Source organism: Aquarana catesbeiana, linkage group LG04, assembly GCF_042186555.1.
Source record: "Aquarana catesbeiana isolate 2022-GZ linkage group LG04, ASM4218655v1, whole genome shotgun sequence".
Classification (NCBI taxonomy): domain Eukaryota; kingdom Metazoa; phylum Chordata; class Amphibia; order Anura; family Ranidae; genus Aquarana; species Aquarana catesbeiana.
Genome location: NC_133327.1, coordinates 511,848,833 through 511,875,955, shown reverse-complemented (window position 1 = coordinate 511,875,955; position 27,123 = coordinate 511,848,833). Strand labels below are relative to the sequence as shown.

The window sequence follows — 27,123 nt, the reverse complement described above, 5'->3', positions numbered from 1 at the left end:
ATTTTTTTTTTTTTTTAAACACCCCCCCCCCCCGTCCCGACGAGCTCGCGCGCAGAAGCTAACGCATACGTGAGTAGCGCCCGCATATGAAAACGATGGTCAAACCACATATGTGAGGTATCGCAGCGACCAGTAGAGTGAGAGCAATAATTCTAGCCCTAGACCTCCTCTGTAACGCAAAACATGCAACCTGTAGAATTTTTTTAAATGTCGCCTATGGAGATTTTTGAGGGTAAAAGTTTGACGCCATTCCACGAGCGGGCACAATTTTGAAGCATGACATGTTGGGTATCAATTTACTTGGCTTAACATTATATTTCACAATATAAAAAAAAATTGGGCTAACTTTACTGTTGTCTTATTTTTTTTTATTCAAAAAAGTGAATTTTTCCCAAAAAAAGGGGGTTATAAGACCGCTGCGCAAGTACGGTGGGAAAAAAAAGTATTGCATTGACTGCCATTTTATTCTCTAGGGTGTTAGAAAAAAAAAGCAATATATAATGTTTGGGGGTTCTAAGTAATTTTCTCGAATCGTCTTCCAGGGCAGCATCTGAGAGGTAGGCTCCTCCTCCCTGAAACAGGGAACACATTAGTCCACCATTATAAATTTCACAGTCTTACCTGCATGCCTCAGTTGTTTGTGTTTCCTCCGGACCCACAGGAGCTGCAAAAGAAATGTTTGTTATTTTACTTCAGTCTCTGTGCTAGTTGCAGGAGACCTCCTGCCAGCATCCCATCCAGCCCAGCGGGCCTTGGGAGGGCGAGCAGGGGCAGCATATTTGAGCAGTATTGCTCTGCCTGAGATTTCACCCCTACAGAGGGGTCTGCAATCATCCCCCCAAGCTGCAATACTGCACTGACATTTCCCCCATGACGCTGCTCAAGGGACCTGCCGCAGTTTTTTCACCAGGGAACTCCATGTGCAAACTCTGGCAACATACTCCCAGACATGAAGAGCGTACAGTGGTGTGGGTGTATGGATGCCTTACCCCCTGATTACAGCCGCTGCTGCGCCGGACGGGTAGGTGCCTCACAGCTTATTTTTTGTTCCTCTCCTACCCCCGTGATGTCGGCACCTGCCGCCCGATTGATTGCCGGTGTTTTTGCCGCGATCGGCGTCCTCTACACACCGCAGAACAAGCCTCTCCTCATGGAGGCTCGGTGGGGTGTACCAAGATGGCGCCGGAGACACATCCGGGTTAGCGGCCATTTTCCTGGAGCCTGCTTCCAGGGATACAGAATGGGCTACGGTTACATCACTTCCGGGGGCGGGAATTTTATAATTAAAAAAAAAAAATTATTTTTAATAGCAAATATATCAATATACATGCATACTGCAGCAGAGTCCCCCTCCCTATTGGACCCAGAAGGGAGGATACCAATTGCAGCGGCATGTGCAGGTATATCCACCATCTGGCCCCGGGGCGCGGGGGCCTGAGCTTAAGCAGGAAGCGGAGGATCCTGGTGGCTGACCATGTCTGACGCTTCTCCACCCTGCCCTGCAGTTCCCGCAAGCCAGGACAGCTCAGAGGTAAGCCAGAATACTCCAGAGTCACCTCTGTCTTAACCTTACTGTAAAACTGCCAACTTACAGGCAGCCTTTACCCGCCTACCTCACGGGGACCTTTTTTGCGCTTGATTTCAGGCAAAGACCCCTGAGGAAAGGGAAGTGGAAAGCAACGAAACAGGTGCTTCGTGCAGCCACCGGTTTTCCCCAGAATTGGGTAGAAAACCCCTATATCATAAATGTATAGACAAAATGGTGGCCAAAAATCGCAAGGGTATCTGAAAGATCTGCTCAGCTCTTTCAAGAAAGTAATATAGAGCACCATGGCGCCTCTACGCTCAGCTATTAAAAAGTTAGAAGCGCCATCAAGCATCAGTCAGCCCATTACCCCGTCTACCACTGGATATGCGTTTCTTCAGGTAACGGGGAACAGACAGAACAAGAAGAGGATTCGGATGAATCCGAATCAGAGAATTAACTTTGCTCAGACTCCGACGAGGAAGATGCGGTTTCAGAGGGCAACTTTATTTCTATCAGAGGATACGAATAGCCTTCTAAAAGCCATAGCGGACACGCTTGGTATTAAAGAACATAAATCCGCAGAACTCACAATACATGACAAGATGTATAAAGAGCTACAACCCAGGAAGCCAAGAACATTTCCTGTACACCAAACTCTTAAAGATATCTTTAAAAAAAAGAGTGGGAAGACCCAGAGAAAAAAACTTTTCATGCCAGCCACAGTCAAACGCAGACCCGTTTGCAGAGACAGACACCAAAACCTGGGCTAAATGCCCCAAAGGTGAATGCTTCTCTGGCAAAAGTCACAAATAAATCTGACTTGGCCTTTGACGACGCGGGTACCTTAAGCGACCCCATGGAAAACCGGCAATAGTTTCCACCTGCACAGCCCATACTTTATCAATCTGGCTAACCCAGCTTCAAGAACTTCTGGAGAGTGACACACCTAGGGAACATCCTTCCACGGGAGACATTTATGGCGACAATAAATCTACAGGATGCCTACCTACATGTCCCCATAAAGGAAGGTCATTAGAAATTCTTGAGGTTCGCAGTACAAGGGCCAGCAACTACACTGCACCCACAATACACAGCTCTCCTTTTCGGCATCTCCTCTGCACCAAAAATCTTCTCAGAGATAATGGCAGAAGCATTAAAAGGTCTAAGACAACAAGGTATTGGCATAATACCATATTTAGACGATTTACTGTTCTTTACGGACTCAGCAGAGGCCCTAGAGAACAACCTGTGCACAAGTATGTCCTATCTGCAAAACCGGGGATGGATAATAAATGCAGAAAAGTCACAGATGACCCCAAGCCAGTGAGTGGTAAATTTGGGCTGTATACTAGACTCCAGACTAACGAAAACCTTCCTAACAGAAGAAAAGAACGAAAAAATCACACAGGCAGTAACCTTTCTAATAAGGACCAACGCCATAACAATCAGACAAGGTATGGCCGTACTAGGACTGATGACGTCTTCTATTCCAGCTATCACCTGGGCACAGATTCACATGAGACCTCTACAGAACTACATTCTGACCCAGTGGGATGGCAGCCACTCATCCCTAGACAGGTCCATTCCTGTTCCAACCACAGTCAAACTAACACTACAATGGTGGCTCAATCTTCTTCGATACATCGAAGGACGCAGATGGTCCCAAATCCGAGCCAATTGGGATTACCACCGATGTCAACGCCCTAAGCTGGGGGGCACACTTGGAGGGCCTCTGCTCACAGGGAAAATGGACCTCCAAATGGTCCCAAGCCTCCTCAAGCATTAGAGAGCTAAAAGCTGTGGGGGAAGCATTAAAAGCGTTCAAACCAGCAATACAGGGGAGAAACGTAAAGTTACAATCGGACAACGTCATGACTGTGGTATACCTAAACAGGCAAGGTGGGACAAAGTCCCGAAGCTTGATGAAGCTGACGGAGAAAATCCTACTATGGGCAGAATCAAAGTCAATATCAGGTATCTATCTGAAAGGAACAGACAATGCGCTGGCAAACTTCCTGAGCCGGAAGACCATAAAGCAGACAGAGTGGTCTCTGAACCAAGCGACCTTCGCACAAATCACTCAAAAGAGGGGAGTACCCAAGGTAGATCTATTCACCTCCAAAGCGAATGCAAAATCACCAACATTCTTCTCTCTGGACCCAAAATGGAGCAGACAAACATATTTCCCCAAGTACGCTGAAGGTACATGTTGCAACACTCTCCTCGTTCATGGACACAAGACTAGTAGAGGACCCACTGATAAAGCGATTCCTGATGTCACTCAAAGGAGCTAGACCAGCCAAAATGAATAGAACTTCAACTTGGGACATGCCCACAGGACTTAAAGGATTTCTTTCCCCTCCATTTAAACCGATGGAAGATAGCTCAGACAAAAACCTCACCTTAAAGACTGTACTTCTTGTGGCCCTAGTATCAGCCAGAAGAGTGAGCGAAATCCAAGCACTGTCTATAATGGAACCATGCTGCCTAATACATTTAGACAAAATAATTCTCTCTCCAGACCCGGCCTTTCTACCCAAGGTCCCCTCAACATTCCATAGAACCCAAAATATCATCATACCTTTGCTTCCAAAAACTATGGATAGCGAAAAAAAGAGACACTTACAGAGTCACTTACATCAAACTCGATGTGGAAAACACACTTTGAAAGAACGAAGGATTGGTGAAGAATGACCTCCCTTTTTGTCCTTTTGCAGGAGTCAACAAAGGGAAACAGGCTTCCAAGAATACCATCGGCAGATGGATAAGAATGGCCATGCAGACGACCTATGAGGCACAAAACCTCACTCTGCCAAGCGGGATCAGAGCACACACACCTCGGTCACAGAGAAAGCAGGGGCAACTCCAGAGCAGATCTGCAGGGCAGCGACATGGTCGAGCTTCAGTGCCTTCGCAAGGCACTACCGCATAGACCAGCTGTCTGACTAAGACCAGGCACTTGGTCGCAAGGTGCTCCAGTCTCTCTCCCCACCCTAGTAAGTATTGCTTGATACATCCTCTCAGATGCTGCCCTGGAAGACGATTCGAGAAAATAGAGTTAGGTACCTGGTAACTCTTTTTCTAAGAAGTCTTCCAGGGCAGCACTAGTTCCCACCCTTGAAAAGACAAACACCAGGTACAACGGGGGAGTTTTTAAGATTTACTGAGATTTCCTTCGGTGCTTTAATACAACTGAGGCACGCAAGTAAGACTGTGAAATTTATAATGGTGGACTAATGTGTTTCCTGTTTCAGGCAGGAGGAGCCTATATCTCAGATGCTGTCCTGGAAGACTTCTTAGAAAAAGAGTTACCAGGTACCTAACTCTATTTTCTAGCAAAAAAACTCACACTTTTAAACATGTAAACACCTAGAATCCAAAACGAGGCTGGTCTTTAAGTGGTTAACTAAATTGTACACACACTTTTAAGGTTATCTGATTAATCAAAACAATTATCAGCCAATTAATCGATTATGAAAATAATTGTTAGTTGCAGCCCTAATATAAATTGAAAACATTTTGGTTTGACCTCATATTATATGGTTTTGGTAAATCCTAAAGAAAAATTGTACAAGAAAATTGTATAATGTATGGCCAGCCCAAAACTTGGGTCCCTTTCTGTTGCCAGAATCTTGGAAGCCTGTCTGCCCTCCAATTTAAAAACACTGCACACTGGGCATGTACCCCAGTCCATCCATTTCTTGTGTTTGGTGTGCCTGGGAGGCACAGGTGCAGCACCCAGCCCCACTGCCTGCAATATGTCATAGTTTGAAGGGCTAGAATAAGCTGTGCCTGGATGCTGTAGCAAGTTGTACTTTAGGGGTCTAATTGTTCAGTGATGCATATCCAGGGTTGAATGCTGAATACTTGCATGCTGTGCATATGTCCCTGAATTTTTAGAATCTTAAGTACCACTCAATAGGTTTCCAGCCGCATTGTATTTCATAAATCTGTAACTGGTTTCGGGCAGCGAGACTTAAGGCTCTGTGAGGGGCGGGGGAATGTTAGAATTGGTTTCATGGGGCTATACATCCAGTGTGCATGTAGCCTAAGCTATTGGAAGGTGACTGATAGTGACTTTTGTATCTGTTGTGAGGATCCTTGAGGATAAATTACTTCACTGTACAAGCAGCTAGAGGTGTCAGGGATAACTTGTTCTAAAGCTCTTTTGCTGCTTGTTAAGATTATGCAACTTTGGGTGCAGGTGCATTTTAAACTGCACTGTGGGAGTGATGCAGAAGAATTAAAAATCCTCAAGCATCAAAGGGTCACAGGGTGCATTTGCAGCAATATACTGTATAAAAAATTGACTTATGGCATTACATACACTTTATTGTTCATGTCACTTTTTCTCCAATGTAATTTAGTACTCTGTGTTCATTGGGCAGGTATAATCTTGCTTGCCATCGATTAGAGACTCTGCTACAAAGCATTGATCTTCCTCCACTGAATAGCGCCAATAATGCACAATATTTCCTGAGAAAGCCAGATAAAGCTGTAGAAGAAGACAGCAGAGTGTTTTCTGCTTACCAGGACTGCATACAGCTACAACTCCAGTTAAACCTGGCTCATCATGCTGTTAAAAGACTCAAGGTGGCCCTCGGCATGAGCAGAAAAACACTGAGGGAGCAATATGATTCTAGAGAACTTATCCATTCAGCTTCAACTGAACAGTTGCGCACAATTATTCGGTACCTTCTGGACACTTTACTAAGCCTCCTCCACTCCTCAAATGGTAAGTTGTATCCTCATTAAAAATCTTGCGTTTGGCAAAATGGATGTCCAAATTATTTTCTCAAAACTGTGATTAACTTTAGAATGCTTTAACATAAAGGGTAACTCCACCAATATAAAATATATATATATAGCATATACAATTGTGACACAAGTCATATTGTAATTTAATGTTATTCAAAATTACCTTTTTCTTTTCTTTTTTTTTTTTTTTTTTTTCAATCTGAAGCTCTGTAATTTTCTGAAAATAGCAATATGGCTGAGGTGTTCTACACAGAATGCCCCTCATAAACAACATTTCCCACTTGTGTAATTGTCTCACTGATTTTCCCAGCAGTCTGCATTGTCAGATTTTTGGCATCCCTTGCAACCAAAATGTAATTTTTAATGAGATAATCACAATAGTAAATCACTTCTAAAGGGAGCAGACCCTGGAATTTTCTTCATTCGAGCCCCGCAGGTGCATCAGCTGGTTGATATTCATGCAACCACTCCCATTAGACTTGCGCAGCACATGGGCACAAGGAAACAAACCGTGATTTCTTCAGAATAACAAAAGGTAGGAGTCTGCATCAGTTTGTTAAAATTTTTGCAATGTACACAGATCACCTAGAGGGGGAATGTTTTTTATTTAACAAAAGTGGAGTTACCCTTTAAAGATTGAGACCACACAAAAAATTGCTACAGGTTTAGACTTGACTGGCAGGTTGAGACTTGGTTAAATGACAAATCTTATATTTGTTAGGTCCTCCCAGTAGCCTCATTTGTCTTGGACTTCTTTTACACGAGCGACCAGGGCGGTTACAGGTAGTTGAATCATGGTTTTACTGCCCATCTGAAGTCCACAGTACAGCTGGAGGGGGCTGTTTTGTGTCATAGCCAATTTAATGTAGCCTGTCAAGTTGACAGATGCCGCTGCCTGTTAAACACTGCCTTTCAAGTCAATGGGACTTGATTTTTCAGCTCATTAGTCCCATTGAAAATTGCTGGATTTCCTCATGAACTCCTGGTAGTAGCTGCTTAGCCTCAGAGAATGGGCTAGTTTGAATTTAGCCTTAGTTGCTTGCCTTTAGGTCCCTTATGCACATTTGTGTTGCTTCCCACTACAGGAAGTAACCGAGTGAATGGTGCAACCTTGTAATGGTCCTCATCAGATCTCATGTGAAATCCAATAGTTCTCCTGCTCTTTCAATGTCTATCAGTCCAGTAACGGGAGTACATTTTTAAAAATAATGGATTCAAATCCTCAAAATGCCATCCCTGTATTGCTGCTACAGTAAAAACATTCATTTGTTCTCATTGACTTGTGGAATAATAAAGATGCACTTCTGTCAGTTTAAAAAATAAAGCTTTAAGATGTAGATGGGGGACTTGAGCCTACCTTCGCAGTACTTGTTTTAAATTCAGGCATAGTTGCAATGCACCAAACCTGTTTTCTTAATTGCACATCACAGCATCTAAATCTGATGATTTTGGTTATGTAGCTTTCTCTAGGTGATTGGACATTGGCATAAAATAGCTGTAAGCACAGCCCCAGTGCATATCCTTCCTACTCCCAGCAAGCCTCAGTTTCTTTGCTACCTTCCTTAGGTGTACTACTCTGCTCTGAGAGAAGCAAACCTTTTTTCTTTACTTGATGATTTTTCCATCAAGTCTGCAGCTGCACAAAGCCACTGTGGCCTTTAGTGGCCATACCCGGACGACTTTGCCACAGTACAGTCTGCATCTGGATTGCTGCATATTCCTTCCCCAGAGACACCATATTTTTTATACCAGGGAGCCATGGGAAAAGCTCGGGCAAACATTCGCTCTGCCGAAGCCTGCATAAAACGCAACCTCAGAGTAACAATGCTTTTCCTTGCGTCAGAGAAGGGCCTGATTTTAACATTGGACTCTGAATCTGACTTCTGTCTCTGGTGTGCAACAAGTGACCTACCTGACTAGGGCATATTTTTCTGCAGCTATGTCACAATTTCTCAGACAACGGATGGTTTTATTACAGCCATCGCTGTCCAAGGCTACAAAATGGCAGACCCTTTATAGCTTTACTGTCTACTTCTAAACTCGAACCTGATATGCCCAGACTAGAAGAGGTGGAAATAGAATAGGAAAGAAGAGGATCCAGACTCAATGTTAGAGGCTGCTTAAAATTTCTCAACTCTAGACTCTTATACTCCTGACGCTGTGGCATCAGTTCAGATGCTTAAGCTATTGGTTGGGTGATCAACTTCCAAAAACCCTCTCTCCAACCTTCTGTTGACCTAAAATTGGGTCTGATTCTAGACACATCCCACGTAAGGTTTTCCTTCCAAAGAAGAAACTGCTTTCTCTTCATGGATATCCCTTTCTGAGATTCTCCTTGAGAGTTCTGGGTCTCATGCTAGCCTCCTTTTTAAGGCTGGTCCATTCGTACAATTTCATTTAAGACCTCTCCTCCACATCAAATTTTTCTTTTTGGCTGTCACCTCTGTGCGACATGTCTGAGTTGGCAGCCTTCCCATGGTGGTTTTCTGCTTCCCCCTTGTGTCCTGCACCAAAACAGACTAAAGAGTTTTCTCTCCACTTCCTAAATGTATAAGGCACTCTGCAAATTTACCTCTGCTAGGCAGTCAGATTCACACTCTTGTTCTTGAGGGTCCCCTTTAAGGGACATCTAGCCTCTTGTTCCACCATTGTCAGGTGGATTAGACAAGTGATCACACAAGCCACGAGTGTGAAGGATAAGGTTCCTGCCTTTCCTTCTAAGCCACTCGCTACTAGATCTGTCAATGCTTCAAAGGTTTTTCATCATCAGGCATTGGTTTCCCAGATTTTCAAGGCTTCCACCTGGTCTTCTGTTGACATGCTTAAGTTTACCAGATCGACGTCCAGAGCTCCTCTGATGCCATTTTTGGGAGTAAGGATCGTAATGATGGAGTTTCAAACCCTCTGTTGTCTGTTTGTATTCATGGACCTGTTGGCATTCCTATATTGCCTGCTTCTCAGTTCTACTACTTCTTTTATCAAATTTTTTTTTCATATCCCATTATATTATAGTAAACAGTCTTTCAGTATTTAAATTTTGGTGTAATAATTTCCCTCAATCCCTTTTATTGGTAGAAGGCAGACTGCAAAGCTATTAACGGATGTCTTGAATTTTCCTAAACTGTTCCTGTCTGAAACTTTCTAACTGTAAAGTCTTTTTTGCTACAGGCTTAAATCAGGTTCACACATCTTCAACTTCCCTGGCTCTGGAGCCTTCAGTGCCAGCCATCAAGAGTCCAACCTCACTTTTCCGAACTAAATGAGGAAGCGGACAGCTGCCCTCTGATGGTGTTGGATGTTTCATACATCTTTGTTGAAATTTGACATAGCACACTGCAGCCCTGCCTGGGATTGCCCTACTTTTAACGTGTTTCACACACACAGGTTTGGTCACGGAGATCAAACCTGTTTGAGGGTGAAATGTGTTTAGTCGCATGCTCCATGTGGGGCTGCCATGTGTACGTTCCGCTGTCAGTATGTTGGATGAATGATCTCACGACATTGAAGTGCAACTGTCTGCTTCCTCATTTTTAAAGTACTTTGGTTTAATTCCCTAAGCTGCTAATATAATAAATGTGTGCAGTAGCAGCTTCTGTCTTTATACTTGAGTGTTGAAATAATAACTAACATCACAGAGCTGCAAATTATGATCGCTATGCCAAATAACATGTTAGGTTTGACATCCAAGGTGTAAACCTCTTTAGAAGAAAATTAGCAATAGCATCTCCCATATATGACTTTCCATAATGATCAAAATGAAAAGTGTATTGATAAAATAACTTTATTGTAACCCCTCCCCATTTTTTTGTAGGACATTCTGTACCAGCAGTCCTCCAGAACACTTTTCATGCACAGGCCTGTGAAGAGCTGTTTAAACACTTGTGCATAAGTGGAACACCAAAGATAAGACTGCACACTGGCCTGCTCTTGGTGCAGCTCTGTGGTGCTGAAAGATGGTGGGGCCAGTTTCTTTCCAATGTTTTACAAGAACTATACAACTCAGAGCAGTTGTTGATCTTTCCTCAGGACCGGTGAGTGATACTTTTAAATATGTATGCTTCTTGGAGATAGGTTAGTGGGTGATTCACACCATCAGTGTTTACCTATGACTGAAATATCAGTTTTTGGATGGGCATACATTTAAGTTAGTGCAAGCAAATATCCATAGGAAAAAACTATACCACTGCTGGAAGCAGGCCAAAAGTACAGTGGAGTGGATGTGAGGGAAATATGGGGAATAAACAGTCAACATTCAGAGGGAAGTAGAAGCTCCCTTATGTAGGTCCTGAGTTAACAAACTAAAGATTTGTACCCTCAATATACAGCCCCTAAATATTATTACAGTGGTACCTTGGATTATGAGCATAATTCATTCCAGGAGAATGCTTGTAATCCAAACCACTCGTATATCAAATCGAGTTTCCCCATAGGAAATAATGGAAACTCAGATAATCTGTTCCAGTGGCACTGCTAGTGTATGTAGTACCACATGTAACCAGAGGTAGGGGGGTGCCGGAGACTTTCGGAAACACTCAGCCGTTCGGATGCACTCAGACACTCTGGAACCGAGTCTTTCTGAATGGGTCCGATCGGCTGTGAATTTCACCGGCGTCCCCCGCACCTCTAGCCAAATGTGGTACTGCACACCCCAGAGGCTTCAATCCTGCTCATTTTGCGAGACAACGCGCGCAAACAGAGTCAGGATTATTTTAAAATTGCTTGTATTATGAAATGCTCGTAAATTGCGTTACTCGCAATCTGAGGTATTACTGTATTGAAAAAAAAACTTTCAAATAAGAAAAAAAGAGGAGACTCAATATTCCCCATAAAAGGAGGTGGGAGCTATTGGTATCACCTTATAGCAATAACTGAGAAATAAAAACCTGATTGTGCTCAACCACCCCTTAGACAAATATCAAAAAGAATATTTCAATTCGCTGAACTGACTGGAAAGTTTATTGGTTACAAAAAACATGTATGCATAAAACATTGGTACCACACAAGCTCACTCACACCATTAAAAAACCCAAACCTCTACTCAAAATCCAGCTTTAATAGCCAATGACCAAATATTAGTATCGAATCCCATCAATAAATTGCATAACTGTTGTGGGGATAAAGTGACCTAATGATCCTGCAGGATCATATACATATAGGATGCTCCAGCTCATAAGTAAAGTGATCACATTTTAAGAGTCCACAATTTAAATTAAGAAAGTAAGATGGGAATAACTCCGCAGTGAATGGCTAGAATGCACACAACGTTGCAGTGGTCTATAGGGGGCTACTGAGTCAAATCTTAAAGTGATTGGAAAGTCTACATTCCCCCCCCCCCATACAAATAACAAACATGTTATACTTGCCTGCTCTGTGGCAGTCGATTTTCACAGAGCAGTCTGAATCCTCCTCCTTGGGTCCCTCTTCTGTGATCCTGGCCCCTTCCTCCTGTTCAGTGCCCCCACAGCAAGCAGCTTGCTATGGGGGCAGCCGAATCACAGCTCCCTGTGTCCATTCAGACATGGAGCCCTGACCTGACCCCCCCCCCCCCCCCCCTCTCTCCCCTGATTGGCTAGCTGACTTTGATTGCAGCGACAGCCAATGGCGCCGCAGCTGATACACTTGTGGAGATCGCTGGACAGAGGGGCCTCAGGTGTGTGTGTGAGGTGGTTTGCTGCACACAGAAGGCTTTTTATCTTATTGCATAGAATGCATTAAGATCAAAACCTTCTGCCTTCACAACTCCTTTAATAGAGCGTAAATCAACCAACTTGGTTATGACATCAAAGGGTCATGCTTGTATATTTCTGTCAGACAATGTCAAGGAGTGCTTTGACAGCCCACTTCGCATCATGCATCACAACCACCTGGCATGTCCAAGTTGCACTCGTGGGGATTCAACTAGATGCCCCTAATGGTGTTATGGAGGGAAACAGTCCATAAAAACTCTATTAGCAAAGTTTGATCAATGCTTCAACATCCCAAATAATACGCGAGTTTAGGTCGATCCGAGTATAAGTCGAGGCCCTAATTTACCATAAAAAAAAGGGAAAAACTTATTGACCCGAGTATAAGACGAGGGTGAGAAATGCAGCAGCTACTGTAAGTGGGAAAAAAAAGGGTCAACAATGCCCATCTGCAGCTGTATACCTCCCTGTGTCCTGGTGTATATGTATATGTGTCCTGTGTATATGTGTCTGTGTCCCTGTGTGTATGTGTATATGTGTCTGTGTCCCTGTGTGTATGTGTATATGTGTCCTGTGTATATGTGTCCTGTGTATATGTGTCTGTGTCCTGTGTATATGTATATGTGTCTGTGTCCTGTGTATATGTGTCCTGTGTCCTGTGTATATGTGTCCTGTGTGTATGTGTATATGTGTCCTGTGTATATGTGTCCTGTGTATATGTGTATATGTGTCCTGTGTATATGTGTATATGTGTCCTGTGTATATGTGTGTCCTGTGTATATGTGTGTCCTGTGTATATGTGTGTCCTGTGTATATGTGTGTCCTGTGTATATGTGTGTCCTGTGTATATGTGTGTCCTGTGTCCTGTGTATATGTGTGTCCTGTGTCCTGTGTATATGTGTGTCCTGTGTCCTGTGTATATGTGTGTCCTGTGTCCTGTGTATATGTGTGTCCTGTGTCCTGTGTATATGTGTGTCCTGTGTCCTGTGTATATGTGTGTCCTGTGTCCTGTGTCCTGTGTATGTGTGTCCTGTGTCCTGTGTATATGTGTGTCCTGTGTCCTGTGTATATGTGTGTCCTGTGTATATGTGTGTCCTGTGTCCTGTGTATATGTGTGTCCTGTGTATATGTGTGTCCTGTGTCCTGTGTCCTGTGTATGTGTGTCCTGTGTCCTGTGTATATGTGTGTCCTGTGTATATGTGTGTCCTGTGTCCTGTGTATATGTGTGTCCTGTGTCCTGTGTATGTGTGTCCTGTGTCATGTTTCTTGTGCATCCTACCTGTGTCCTGTGCATGCCTCCGTGTGCCGCTCTGCATCCACTGATCAGCGTGTGCTATTACTGTTCGGCGGCCATTCACTGTTCTAAAGCCGCGCCGCCTCCTCGTCCGTGATAGGCAGAAAACTCCATTTCCCAGCAGTCAGCGGTCAGCCTATCACGGACACTCTCTCATCCTCATACCATGGACGAGGATGAGAGAATATCCGTGATAGGCTGCTGAGAAATTGGGTTTTCTGCCTATCACAGACGAGGAGGAGGCATGGCTTTTGAACAGTGAGAGGCTGCCGAATGGTATGTAGCACACGCTGGCCACTGTCTGCCTGCGTGACACGCTGATCATGTAGGCAGACGGCGGTGACTCAAGTATAAGTCGAGGGGGGCACTTTCAGCCCAAAAAAAGGGGCTGAAAATCTCGACTTATACTCGAGTATATACGGTATATGATGCAATACTTATCAGGTCCTGTTCACCATGGTGGTCTTTATATTTGATGAACAGTCCATCATTCAAAGCATCCTATTATGAGTGGGTCACTGGTCGTAAAGTGGAGGTGGAGTAATGGTACTTAAAACATAGTCTGACCTGTTTCGCCAGACATGCATAGGCTGCTTTAGAGGCTGTTCAGGATAGAGGTCTGTTACCATGTGTCTACTTGTGGCTTAAAATGGGCGCCATGGCCTGCCGCGTATGCAACGTGACGACGTCTGCACGTATGTAAAGCGATGACATCATCATGGCAACCGGCATCAGCAAAAGTGAAAATTAATAAGGAATGCATCAGAGTGCACCCACCAAACCTGCCAATTGGGGGGAAAAAAATAAAGCATGGCACCGTATAGTACTTCTTCATGTTGATAAATCCCACTATAAGGGTTGACCCGATTTTTGCTCAACATAAACAATACAAAAAGCAATAACAAAAATACTTGCACATGGTGACCCAACACCCCACCCCATCAAGTTATATTGTACTGGATTAAATCATGGATATAACAAATACTACTAAATATGTTTTCTTAAATTTCTTATCCAGTACTTCAGCGAGTGGAATATAATAAACATATATTTGACTAAAAAGAATATGGGGGGGAACAAAACACAGTACAGGGTATATCAGTGAATGTGTCTCAATCCATTAGATCTCCCTTTTTTAATGTCACTTCTTCTAGAAAGGGAACAAAACTGAGGCTGTCGTTCAAGCCAGGTGATTTTTTAGCCTTCAGCTCTCATTGAAACTTGGCTTCATGTTGCAAAACTAGCTGGTCAAAATTCCCTCCTCTACCATCTTGGGGGACTACCTCCAAAACCCAGCATTTCAAGCAACTGGCATCTGTTATGTTGCAAACAGACATGTCTTGCTATTGGATGATGTGATCTCATAAATGTGTTCTTGGAACCGTTTACATATTGGTCTTATCGTTTTACCAATATAGAAGGAATCACGAGTTAACCGAATATAGGAAAGCAGAAAAAAAACTGAGTGCGCCTCTATCTGAGAGTAGAGTGTTGGAAACCGCTATTGGGTAATGAATACATCTTGCACTCGTATGTAATGGAGGTAATGTCAGCTTGTCATCTGTGGGGGTCTTGACTCCTCTAGCAGAGTTCGGCCGGGAAGCTGCTGGGGCGTGAGAGAAACACTGGCGCGTGGAGAAGCCTGCGGAATGGTGTGCATCCGCATCTGGGTGTCCTTGGCTTGCTTGGCACTCTTCTGATATGCAGAGTTTGGCCAGAAAACTGCTGGGCAGATGCAGACTGGAGCGATGTGGCTGGGGAAGCAGAACCGCATGCAACACGGTAGAGCGGTGGCTTCTCTGTGTCCTCGCCTGGCTTAGTAATCTCAGCTGGGATGAGGTGCTGTCACTCCATAAGGGGGCGTGTTGTGCGTTTTGGGGCTCCATCCCTTTGTCAAACCATAAGGAAAGGGGGGATACTCTGTATCATTGAAAGCCTAGGAGCTAAATGCTTCTCTCTCACCATCCAGCAGCTTCCTGGCTGATCTCTGCACAACACCAGCCGCTTGCCTGCCAATTTCTGCTAGGGATGTCAAGACCTCCACAGATGACAAGCTGCCATTTCCTCCATTACATGGGAGTGCAGTATTTATTCATTACTTAAAAGAGAAGTATGGGATTTTTTTTTTTTTTTTTTTGGGGATTCATAATTGCCTAGGTGGATGCAGCATCAGACGAAGCTGCAGCTGTCCCCCAGCGTCTGCCCTGAAAACCTGAGCCACTGAACACCACCAATGGCTCAGTTTTCTCACCTCCCCAAGCGGAGAGCTTCTGACTGTGTCAGCATCTCTCTCTGTTCCTCCATGCTCATTGGAGCGCTGAGCTGTGGGGGGGCGGGTAGTGGCCGTCTCAGTGGCTCGCTGAGACTGCCATCAGTCAAGGCAGCTGGCGAATCCACACTTCAGGAAGTTGGGATGACGCGCTGCCTCTACTGATTGCAGTGACGTCAGCGGAGAGTGGAATTCACTGACGGGTCACAGGAGTTCAAAACTTATTGCACTCCTGTGACCCTTAGGAGAAGCCCAGCCTAAAAAGCTTGGGCTGGACTTCTACTTTTAATAGCTGTTTCTACCACTCTACACTCAGAGGCACCCTCTATATTTTTTTCTGAATGCAGGCAAATATTCCTCTTTAAGATTTTGAATGAAGATCCTATGTCAATACCATCCTGTTCAGATTAATTACCTCAATGCTTTGTTTTTACTTTGTTTGCAGAGTCTTCATGCTACTTTCTTGTATAGGCCAAAGATCCCTGAGTAATAGTGGAGTCTTGGAAAGTTTATTGAATCTGCTGGACAACCTTTTATCACCTCTACAGCCACATTTACCTGTTTATAGGCGTGTTGAGGGTAAGTGCCTTTTTCATGTATGGGTTAGATTGTTCATTTACTTTATTTTTTCTTTCCAAAATTTGACTTGCGTTTTCACTTGAAATAATCTGCTTATGCATTTGATTTTATTTTTATGTCTTCGTTGTTGTTACAGATTTAGTTTATTGCCAAGTTACTTCTAAGACCTCAAGCACACAGGGTGTTTGCCTTGTAAGCTGCTTAAAAAACACGCCTGAAGCCACATATTGCACATGTATTTATTTGCGTCAAGCATTTGAGCGTTAATGAATTGCATTGGCCAGAAAATGTATTTATTCTGGCCATAGGAATGCATTAACATTCAAATGCGCCTAGATGCGTTCAGAGTGTTTCTGCTCTCTAGCCTCATGCACATGGGTAGAAAAATACTGCTCTTAGAAGCATCTGGCTTTTTTATGGCCATGAATGCTTTTCCATGGTATTTAATGGGGCGATGCACATGGAGGCATTTAGGCATATATTTGTGCTCAGCGCAAGGGCAAAAAAAAAAGCTCCAAAGCTGCATTTGAAAAGGAGTGTATGAGCATAAATTTATTCTATTTAACAAATGAATATCCTAGCCAATAGAATAACTTTGCACTTGTATGCCTTTAAATGCCACAACGTGCAAAAACGCTGTTAAACACCACTTTAGAAGAATTTTTTATGCTAGTTCTGATGTTTTTTTATTTCTGTTCTTGCCTGTAAACACTGGAAAAAAGTGTCAAATGCCTGTAAATATTGCTTTTTTTTTAAGCCCAGTGTACACGAGGCCTAAATGTTCGATGCAAAGCTCCATCAGTGCTGATATTTTAATGCTGAAAGCTAAAGATCTGGGATCAGGAACAAATTTTTCGTTTGTCTTCTGGAGGACACAAGAATTGTGCCACCTGTCAGAAGGATTGGACATTGGCGAACAAAATATAAATTGTAGGCAAGTCCAGATATTGCCTCCTACTCCCTGCATGTCATGTTTTTTTTGCAAGTGTCTCAAGAGAATGGATGTCTTTTCTTCATCTTTTGTGGAGAAAAGTCTAACCCGTCTTTTCTAGCTTTTTTTTTTTTCCTTTTAGATTTCTTCAGTGGCTTTAACCAATATTTCTCACTGCTTTGCTGTTTGAGCTGGTCTCTACATATCATCTATCTGGATCTGCCTATCCTGAGCTTAACTTTGGAATGCCATAACACTGGACTGACATTTTTAGGGCTAACCTGAAATGTGACATTCAGGCGCTGTTTTGCATTCCATACCTTCGTGTACAGGGTAAAATTATCTCGCAGGGTGCTTTCCAGTCCAGAGCTATAGTCTTTCCTCAGCACTTGGCCCAGTTTCTGAAGAATCACTTTGCCAAGTAGGACTGGTTGGGTTGAAGCATAGGTAGCTGTTGCACCACTGGACGCCTTTTGATTTTCAGCTACTGCTGGTTTTACAGTGAAAGGGGTTAATAAAGAGCGTCAGAGATCGATATGAAGCACTGAGTGGAATGTTGAGTGCTGCTCACTCTTTTCCGCCATTCAGCATGGGGAGCACTATCCCATTGCTGTTCCTGCTTTGGAAAGCGCCACATGGGACTCTTATCTCTGGGTTTTTCTCGTGCCAGCTTACAGAGACCTGGTCACATGTGGCCACCCGATCCCCATCAGCACCAGCTGCCTGGGTTTGTGAGTACCTATATACAAGGGTGAAAGTCACTGTTTCAGCGCACCCCAGCCAATACTCTAATGGTTCCTGGGGTGTCTACACATTATTCTCCAAGTGTGCAGATGCCTACTAGCTGAATTTCAGTGACCCTATATTTATAGCATCTACAGCTTTGGAGTTTCCGTCTGTCGGATGAAACCCTACCCTGCTGTCATGGACCTCTACCATAGTTAAGACTTGTGGCATAGTTCACCCAATTCCTTGCAGATTCTACCTTCAGAGATTTTAGGCACCCTTCAGCACTATTTCCTGCAGAATCTACCTCTAACCTTCCCATGCCCTTTAAATAGGCTGGGCCTACAGGTGCTGTGACCAGCTTGACTTTTTGAAGAGGCTGTTTGAGACACCACAGTCTCCTGCTGTCGCCTCAAAAATACCAGAGTTAAACCTTATTGATGCAGTGTGTACTACACTGCATTTTGAGGATTAGCCTGATATCGTCAGCTCTGGGTTTTTCCGAGCTCCTATAGTTGTAACGACCTTTTTACTATATCTGCTACATTTCGATATTCCTTTATGGCAATTGGAAGTACCCTGAAGGGTTCTGTGCTGACCTTTTAAGGATTCTACTAACCAGCAGTGCAGTTCCTCAAGTCCGAGTTTTCTTTGGAAGGTTCTGCCTTTCTTGTGGCTGTGGCCTTATTCTGGCAAAATATTGCAGAATGGATTAGATCTCTTAGGAAGGATCTCTCCACCACTAAGTTAGACCCTTTTTTAGTTGAGCTTGGGGAACATTTGTCTGGAGCTTTACACATCCAGTTGGGGTGGCTTGTGTCAAGTGTCTAAACTTGTGTTCCATATGGATTTGATATCTGTGCATATACACAGATCACTCTGTTTAAAGAGGACCCTCAGTCTTTTTTTTTTCAACTTAACGTCTATTAATCTTCTGCCCTTGTTTTAACTTTGGATAGTAAAACATTTTCTTTTTTCTGCCAGTAAACACCTTATACAGCCCACTTCCGATTTCTTGTCTGGTAAAAAGCCTAGGTTTATGATATAATGCACAGCTCTCTCTCTCCCAATCTCCTGAGTGTTTGCCAGGAAGGGAGAGGAGGGGGCGCTGCTGGGCTGGAGGTGTCTGTGTAAATCCAGGAAATGAGCAGGCAGCAGCTTCGGTAGCCCAAAGTTAAAATGGTTGCAGCCAGACCCAGTGGAGGGAGATTTCTACAGCATATTTGTCAAGTACAAAATCACAGTATATATAAAATATGCAAAATGGAGGGAAGCTTCAGGATGGCAATGTTCTTACAAATTATGTGAGCAGACTGTAGTTACTCTTTAAGGTGCTGTATGCTGATGCCACATCCAAAGAGTGTCTGACTTATTTGGCCTTAAAGAGATGTTGCCTCCATGGACCACACAATCTTTTTTCCCAGAAAACTTCCCTGCAAGCCAGCAAAATGAAAAACACAACCTAAAAAACATGTTGCACCATCTAACAATTTTGTGTTAAAAACATAGGTTTTAGCTGCGCAACATTTGATAATGTGTGGAAACAGCAGGTATGCGTTGATGCAGCCCGTTCCTTAAGGGCAGGTATGTCTGGAGGCACCTTTTTTCTTTTCTGTTTTGCACACAGATCAATGCTCCTTTTCTGATCCTCTTTGGTTCTCCTCATGCCTGGACCCCTTGCTTCAAGTCCCTTGTCAGTTTGGACTCTAGAGCTGTACACCATCAGGGCCACCAATTCCTTCCTAGTATAATTCCTGACTCTTTGGGCATGTGAGGCCCTTAGTGGTACTTGGTGCCCTTCAGCTTCCCCTTTTGCCAGTGGAACCTGCTGACCTTCTATGTCCACTGGGACCAGCTTTGTCTGTCCCTCACGTGGCTAGGGATAGTATAGTATGGACCCCTGTGTTTTTACTTGTCACTTTTTTAATTCCACCCCACATTGTGAGATACTCAGTAGACCTCGTATAAAGATTAGGTTTTGAGAAACCTATTCCCACAAAGGGCTTAATGCTGTAAAAGTTGGCCAAACCTTCTTGGGGTTTAGCACCAGAAACTGTTGCCTCTAGGTGATCATAGTTCCTAGAGGCCCATTGTTATCAGACAGCATTTAGGACCATCGTTATTAGACAGGGAGTCCCTATAATATAACTTGCTGGAGTGATTGGTGTTAGGGGGGACCCTCTTGAAGTTCTTCTTGAAGTTATCCGATTTTTTTTTTTTTTTCCCTCCATCTTTTTTTTGTTCACTTCAGCCACTTTCTCCCATATTGTGGATCTGGTTCCTGAGCAGCCTCCTGGTTTGGACTCAGTTGGACACCATCGAGGTGTTGCTGTGTCTTCATTTCTAAGTGGAAAGGGGGGAGGTTCTTGCATCTGGATAGTTAATCTGTTTCCTGCGCTGTATGATGCTGTGAGTCTCACATGCACCGTTCCCTTTAGGGGGAATCCCATGAAAACCAGTTTCAACTGGAAAATCTCTATACATAAAGAGCTTCTAAGTGTGCCTCAGACCCTGTCTGGCAAGATTGTTGGCAAGCAGAGCACACCAGTCTGCTGTTGCAGGAATCCTCAAAGGATAAGGAAAGCTTTAATGACCTTGGGGGACCCCTCCACCTAGGGGTTAAATCCTCTTTCCTTGGCTAAATTTCATCTGATCGTAATAGGTCTTTGGGCACTTATTCCACTAAAATCACTGTGCTGATAAATTTTTCTTTTCCTTGCTCCATAGACGCTGACATTATGCTGGATCTTGGGGCTCATTTGCATTCCTAGACTTATGGACTTGTTTCCAGGGATAGGCAGGTTTGTTTTTTTAGCGGATTTCCCCTCTGGTTTTCTTTGAGGCATCCATTTGCATACCTAAGAGGAAGTTCATCTTTACCAGTGAGGCTTGGATCTACCTCCATTACCCTGCTTATCTTTGTGGCAGTACTTAACCTGCTTAATCCTTCACCCATAGCTATTATGTGGAATCAAATTTCTGTGTTCTCTAGTAGGCTGCGGAGTCACCTTCTTGCTGGGTGTTGTGTTCTAGCTGCTGCTTTGTTTTCCCTGGTAAGTGTAGCTTAGATGTGGAGCTCTCATTTCCTTTTTTGGGTCAGGAATAACATTGCATAGGGCTTTCTCACTTAGACCGGCTGGTTTTTCTCATCGGGCCCTTGCTTGTCTTCAATTCCTCCTTGATACCTGTTCCATCTGGGGCTTGACCCCATTCATTTATGACCACATCAAGTTTGTGGGTCTTTTTCCTTTTGCCTTTTTCCTATATGGAAATTTTCATGTTCCAGCTGTTTTTGGTGGGCTGTGGTTGATCAGGTTCTCGTTTGATCCAGTTTTCAGTGTGCCCTTATGCATGGAATAGTTCCCTTCTGAGGGTAACCACCTATCCTGGTTTTGAGTATCAGAAATATTCAGTGTCGTCCCCTCTGGATGGCACGTTCACCTTTTGGGTAGCAGGCTCAATCTCATCAGGCTCTCAGACTGCAAACCGTCCCCAATGTTGTTTTGCTGGGCCTGTCGAGGTTGTTGCTTTTGGTACCTCTTCCCAGATTAGAATGGAATTCCTGTGTTCCTTACACAATGGACTTAGGTCTATTCTGTGTTTACGTTCATGCGCTTGGCACTGCTTGCTACAAACTGAAGCAAGCTGTAGGAGTGGTTATCCTGGACTGGCCTATATTTTTGGGTTTTTTTTGTTTTTTTACCCATGGTAAGTTAAAAAAAAAAATCCTCCTTCTTTTTTTTTTTTCTCTTAGTTGGGAGTAGCAGTTTGTCTTATAAAAGTGTGTTGTTGGGTAGAAAACTTTTTTGTTTTCTGCAAAATAATCTGTGAATATTTCTGTAGGGGTCCTGGACATTCCTATGATAAGTTGGGTGGTCATGCTGGTTTCTCGTTTACTGGATTATGTTGCAACAGTGGAGGATGAAGCTGCAGCTTCAAAAAAAACCTTACATGGAAAGGATAGAGAACGGTTCATGTCAGGTAAGGAATTCATTAGTCATTTGTACCCACATGCTGTGTAGATAGTTCTTTCTTTTTTCATATTAATATAGGGAAAGTTCCTCCTATGGTGGTCCTCGGTTTCCATGATATAGACCAAGGTAGGCAGCCTTGGCACTCCAGCTGAAATGAGTTAATGTAGTTGAAACTACATATCCCATTATGCTTCTGCCCCTGGAAGTCATGCTTGTGGCTGTTGGTTATGCAATGCCTCATGGGATTTGTAGTTACTGAAGTGCTGAGGCTGCCTACCTTTGATATTTCACTTTTTTTTATCAGTGCAGATGTTTTCATGAATGCTTATTTTTGTGTCTCATTATATATAACCAATTAGTCCTCTCTGGTGAATCATATTTTTTTAGTCTATTGAGAGACAAAGCATTTAACATTTGGGTTATACTGCCATCTACAAGAGGATTAGACAGTGCAGGCAAACCTGATGTACCAGGGGGCTGCAGCTAATAATAAAAACTCTAGGGCTGCATGTGCCTACTGATGGCACTGACATCTGAAATCGCAGTAAAACAAACAAAAAGTCATCACCCACACTCTGTTGGAAACATATTCAGTATTTTATTATTGCAGTGTCACATCAGTAAAGTAATCCAGCGTCCTTTCCTCAAGGTGACATAGTGGAATTATGTTTACCCCTTCTCCAAGAGTATATGCCATTTTCTAAGTCCTCTTTAGTTCTATCAATTGTGGCTGGATCCTCTGCCCTCTTGGCTGATCTTCTTACTACTGTTATGTAAGTTCTTCTGGCCCAAATCACCCTATTAATATTTTTGACCAAAAGCGCGCTTCATACCTTTTCTTGCATATTCTCTATCTGCTTTTCCCGTGGCCTTGAAACAATTGGCCAAAAACTGAGTTCTATGGTTCGGAGTCTCTCCACTCCTTGACCATTGAGTATGTGCCTAAGGAATCTTTTATAAGTGGGCTCACATTGTGATATGACATCCTAAAATGAGTTGATCACCAGAAAACATAAATGGGGGGATTTTTAAGTACCCACATACGCATATTCATTAACAAAAAGCCTTATTTTATTACATCAATTTCAGAATTGATTTAAAGTATCCATAAACCTCTCACCTTGTAGAACAACCCAATCAGAACAATCAGCTGCATAAGGGAGGAGAAACCGCGGCACACTGTTCTTCCCAGTGAATGGCTGGGCAGGGTGTCAGCACAAGTCTGATCATTGCATTAGTGCAGGCTGAGTTCCAGCACAGCTAGTGATCTGACCTGGCTGTGCTCTCATGCCTAGTGTGGTCAGTTTTTTAATAATAAAGCAGAGGGACTGGCAGGAACACAGGGATTTCATAAAGGAAGCAATACAAAGAGAACAGGATAATTTTTCTTTTTCTAATATTTTGAGTATTACAAGGTACAAGAAAATTTGTACATTAGTAATATATGTAGTAATACAATAAGAATAAGAACAGGTAATTAAGCTTCACCAAGAAGAATGAGTTAGAAGCGAAATCAATTAAGATAATATTGTGATACAAGGTATTTCCAGTTGGTAACATCATGGGCTGTGATTCCAGAAGGTGTTAATAGTAAGCATTGAAAAAAAACTATTGTAATTGGATCTTAAAACAAATATAGGAAGGGGGCAGAGTTGTCAATGCTAAGATGGGTATAGTTGTTGAGGGACAGTAGGGAATGTTGTTAGACCTCATCAGGGCCAAGTTCCAGCACTATGGCTTGGCTTATCCCGGTGAATAGAGCAGTAACTTGATCTATCCCTAGTGTTCCCTGCTGAAATTTAGCAGATTGGTAGACAAAGAAGGAAGGGAAGATTTGGGTGTAGGGGTGGGAGAAGGGAGGAAGGAGTCTCCAGAGAGGTGCGGTGATCAAGATATCTAATTAGAAGTTAAGTATATAGGAAGGCGAGTGTTATATGCTCTCAAGGTAGTAGTAACGAGCAATCAAAGCCTGGGGGCAGGGTAGTGTTCGACCCAAGGTTTCCATACTAATTCAAATTTGGGTATGTTATCAAGAAGAATTGCTTCTGTTTTTGCGTGAATCATGGCTTGCGTCACTCTGTGTTTAACGAATATTATGCAAAGTGAGGTAGATTTCCATGCTTTTGCTATGGTTTGCTTTGCTGCCGTGGTTACAGAGGGCATACATTCAAATTTGTCTAGGGTTGTCCCGATACCACTTTTTCTTAAACCGAGTACAAGTACCAATACTTTAAGTACTCGCCGATACCGATTCTCTTTTTTTAATGTCATGTGACTGACTAATGGGCACTGATAGGTGGCACTGAAATGCAGCACTTGTGGGCAGGCACTGATGGGCTGCAATAAAATGCAGCACTTGCGGGCAGGCACTGATGCGCACTGAAATGCAGCTCTTGTGGGCAGGCACTTGCCTCATCATTCATGTCATTTAACATCTAGTAAGTATGCTGCGATGCTCATCTTGGTACACCTTGCACTCAGCTGCAGTAAGCCAGCAGCGGACATCTTGTTACACCCAGCCCGAACTATATGGGCTGGGTGTAACAAGATGTACGCTGCTTGCTTGCTGCAGCTGCGTGCAGGGTGTACCAAGATGGGCGTCGTGATGTTTACCCTCCGGAGACATGGAACGTCACTAACGTTACTGATTGTGATGGCTCCGGTCACCATTTTGAATGGAATATGCGGTGGCGCCCTGCAAGCTTACCACTAGTTCCACTGCTGCCAGACCAACCTCCACCCACGGACTTCTGGTTCCAAGTATTGGATTAGGCATTGGGAGCATTTGTGCGAGTACAGGTACTCACACAAATGCTCGGTATCGGTACCGGGACAACCCTAAAATTGACGATGAGTGATGTGTGGTTTGCTGGTCAGGAGTGCTACAGCTGGGTCAGGAGGTAAGGTGACATGGAACATAATGGAGCAGGATACTTTTTCATACAAGTACATGGTACAGCAGACACACATCAGGAATAGGAAATGTTGGGTTTACATATTTAATAAAACAGTGCTTTTTTTTATGAACAATATGTTCATGTGGGTACCAAAAAAAAGTCCACTCATTTCTATGTAGCCTTCTGCTAATAAGTCTTGCTCAATAGACTGTTTTCAGCTCTTATTGATGCAGTACACACCACTCTGAAATTAGAAGATCAGCTTACAGCTTCTACCAGTGCTGTTTGCAGTCTTGGGTCCTTTAAGACTCCTAAGGCTGCACAGGCTTTCCCATTGTATCTTTCCCAACTGTTTCTTGCCTTAACAAGGTGCTTTGTTCTCCGGTAGAAGATGCCCTTGTCTTTAAGCACCTAATATTCCTAGCTCTGACCCTGACTGTTAAGATATGTCCATTTCTTTTCTCCACTGCATTGATGTCCCTATTGAGACCCTCCAAGCTTGGATTCCAAGGTCTGACTCCCCATTTCTGCCAAATTCCTGGACAAGCCTTTCTATGCAAGAAGGTGACACACACACACACACACACACACACACTTTAGGGTGGAGGATCATTAACTTTTTCCAGATACTTGGCTATGCTGATGTTTAGGTTCAGGAGGTGGTATCCTAAAGCTACAAACTGGAGTCTCCGGATCCTGCGACGAGAGTTGGTGAGTGTTCCTGCAGTGACTAGGGCCTTTTTAAGGGGGATCACATGTGGGGCTGCCTAGAGTGTTTGTTTCGCAGGTTTGGCTACTAGGGGCAGGTGATGGTGGTACTGTTCTGCTCAAAAGTTTGCATACCCTTTTGAGAACACATTTCTTTTATTTCTTATGGGATATATATTCAAGTGTAGTTCACAATCCTAAAACAAAACCTAGCAACAAGTAAACAAATGAAATGACCCCTTTTCAAAAGTCTGCATACCCTTAGTTCCTAAAACTGTGTATTGCCCCCTTTAGCATCAGTGACAGTGTGCAGGCTTTTGTAATAGTTGTCTGAGGCCCAGAATTTTTGCAGGTGGTATAGCTGCCTACTTGTCTTGGCAAAATGCCTCCTGATCATACAAAGTTGTTGGTCGTCTTGCATGAGTTGCACATTGAAGATCTCCCCAGTGTGGCTTGCTGATATTAAGGTCGGGAGACTGATTGCCACTCCAATACCTTCACCTTTTTCTGCTGTAACCACTAGAGCAGGGGTCCTCAAACTTTTTAAACAGGGCCAGTTCACTGTCCCTCTGACCGTTGGGGGGCCGTATCACCGACGCCTTACCAGTGCCCATCACCGCAGCCTGATCATTGGCCAAAATGGCAGCCGCACTAGTGCCCAGCAATGCAGCTGCATTGATCTAAAGTTTGTTTTAAACCATTGTAGCTTTGCCTGTATGTTTAGGGTCATTGTCCTGCTGCAAGGTGAACCTCCGTCTCAAGTATTTTGCAGATTCTTAACTGGTTTTCTTCTAAGATTGCCCTTTATTTGACTCCATCCATCTTCCCATCAACTCTGACCAGCTACCCTGTCCCTGCTGAAGAAATGTATCCCCACAACATGATGCTGCCATCACCATGTTTCACAGTAGGGATGGTGTGTTTGCGGTGATGTGCAGTGTTTGTTTTCCACCACACATAGCGTTTTTGCTTTTAGGCCAAAAAGTTCAATTTTGGTCTCATCTGAACACCTTCTTCCACATGTTTGCTGTGTCCCCCACATGGCTTCTTGCAAACGGGACTTATGGCTTTCTTTCAACAATGGCTTTCTTCTTGCTGCTCCTTCCTTAAAGGCCAGATTTGTGGAGTGGATGGCTAATAGTTGTCCTGTGGACAAATTCTCCCACGTGAGCTGTGGATCTGTGCAGCTCTTCCGGAGTTACCATGGGTCTGCTATTGACTGCTTCTCTCATTATAGTGGTTGTTAAAGCAGAAGGTTTTTTATCTTAATGCATTTTATGCATTAAGATGAAAAACCTTTTGTGTGCATCAGCCCCCCTAATACCTGAGCCCCATCTCGATCCAGCAATGTTGCATTAGAGACTTTGCTGTCCGGGACTTTCCCTCCTCATCATGAGGAGAGGGCCGGGCCACGGCTCCCTCTCTGAATGGACACGGAGCCTCGGCTATGGTGCCCCCATAGCGAGCTGCTTGCTGTGGAGGCATTCAACAGAAGGGAGTAGCCAGGAGCACCAAAGAGGGACAAGAAGAGAGGAGGATCTGGGGTGCTCTGTGCAAAATCACTGCACAGAGCAGGTGAGTATAACATGTTATTTTTAACAAAAAAAAAAAACAAACCACACTTTAATGCTCTCCTTGCCCAGCCTGTCAGTTTAGGTGGACAGCCATGTCTTAATAGGTTTGCAGTTGTGTCATACACTTTCCGTTTTCGGGTGATGGATTGTGTAGTGCTCGGTGAGATGTTCAAAACTTGGGCTATTATTTTTACAACCTTA

General features: G+C 43.6%; 1 protein-coding gene across 5 annotated transcripts in view; it reads left to right on the top strand.

Annotated features, from left to right (window-relative positions):
* Positions 1–27,123, top strand: part of BIRC6 (baculoviral IAP repeat containing 6) — a 709,573-nt gene that overhangs the window by 253,705 nt on the left and 428,745 nt on the right. For all 5 annotated transcript variants that reach the window (XM_073627731.1, XM_073627734.1, XM_073627732.1 and 2 more), the window contains exons 29-32: positions 5,917–6,263; positions 10,098–10,317; positions 15,979–16,112; positions 21,613–21,750. In XM_073627731.1, the coding sequence (XP_073483832.1) occupies positions 5,917–6,263; positions 10,098–10,317; positions 15,979–16,112; positions 21,613–21,750 (839 nt within the window). The remainder of the gene's footprint in view (positions 1–5,916; positions 6,264–10,097; positions 10,318–15,978; positions 16,113–21,612; positions 21,751–27,123) is intronic.